At 52.3% G+C, this 1,173-nt stretch overlaps 1 protein-coding gene across 1 annotated transcript; it reads left to right on the forward strand.

Moving 5' to 3' along the window:
- Window positions 1-440: 440 nt before the first annotated feature.
- LOC128277242 (glycine--tRNA ligase-like) lies at window positions 441-1,168 on the forward strand (the record flags this gene model as incomplete). Its single annotated transcript, XM_053015685.1, has 2 exons — window positions 441-500; window positions 563-1,168. Coding segments are annotated over exons 1-2 (666 nt in total), but the record flags the coding sequence as incomplete, so codon positions are not given.
- Window positions 1,169-1,173: the final 5 nt, after the last annotated feature.

The following is a 1,173-nucleotide window of genomic DNA, read 5'->3' on the forward strand; positions in this document are numbered from 1 at the left end:
ACAACGGCCTTCCGACTCACGATTGTAACAACCATCGAGTTGTTACACTACAATAGCCGTCCCGACTTTCGACCCCCTCCTTTAGTGCTGGTGACGATCATTCCAACGAGCGGTGGCGGATTAATCCTTAAATGTCCACTCAGCTTTTTTACTACTCCCTCAGTAGACTAGTGCGTGGCGCATCGTGCCGAGGAACACCGAGACCGAGTGCCGCCCTTGTTCCCTGCCAGAGTACCATCGTTCGTTGTTTTGCCAGTGCGCTGGTGCAAAAGTTACCCACATTTCATCATCCGAAAGCACCAAATAAATCGGTGACCGATCGATTGCGCCATTGGCGACAGCACAGCAGCAGTGAGAGTGTTCCAGCGAGAAAGCCATTCAATTGGGGCTCCAATAAAAAGCACCGCGACGTGAAACTCCGATTCCAGTTACTAGAGAGCATGGCCGACCCGAAGATTGAAGCCGTGCTGGCCCCGTTGCGGGAAGCGGTAAAGGAACAGGTAAAGCAACACGACCGAATTCGATGTGTCACATAAATGACCCCATTCTCACTTCACCGTAGGGAGACTTGGTGCGGAAGCTAAAGGCGGATGGTGCTCCCGAAATCGACGTGAAAAAGGCGGTGAATGAACTAAAGGCGCGTAAAAAGGTGCTGGAAGATCGCGAGCTCAGTCTCGTGCCGCAGGTGGCAAGCTTCAATAGGGCTCGGATGGAGGATTTGCTGAAGCGGCGCTTCTTCTACGACCAAAGTTTCTCCATCTACGGCGGTATCACGGGACAGTACGATTTCGGGCCGATGGGCTGCGCTCTCAAGTCCAATATGATCAACCTGTGGCGACAGTTTTTCGTACTCGAGGAGCAGATGCTCGAAGTGGACTGCTCCATCTTAACTCCGGAGCCGGTTCTGAAAGCTTCCGGGCACGTGGATCGCTTCGCTGATCTTATGACGAAGGACGTGAAAACTGGGGAATGTTTCCGGCTGGACCACTTAATTAAAAACCATCTCGAAAAGCTCTGCGCTGGAAAGGATGCCAGCGAGCAGTTGAAGGAGGAGTGTGTCGATATTGTGATCAAACTGGACGGAATGACGGAGGCTGAAATGGCGGCGATTCTGCGAAAGTACGATATGAAGTCACCGATCACCGGCAACGAGTTAACGGAACCGATCGAGTT

Source organism: Anopheles cruzii, unplaced genomic scaffold (genome assembly GCF_943734635.1).
Source record: "Anopheles cruzii unplaced genomic scaffold, idAnoCruzAS_RS32_06 scaffold04900_ctg1, whole genome shotgun sequence".
In the NCBI taxonomy this organism is placed as follows: Eukaryota; Metazoa; Arthropoda; class Insecta; order Diptera; family Culicidae; genus Anopheles; species Anopheles cruzii.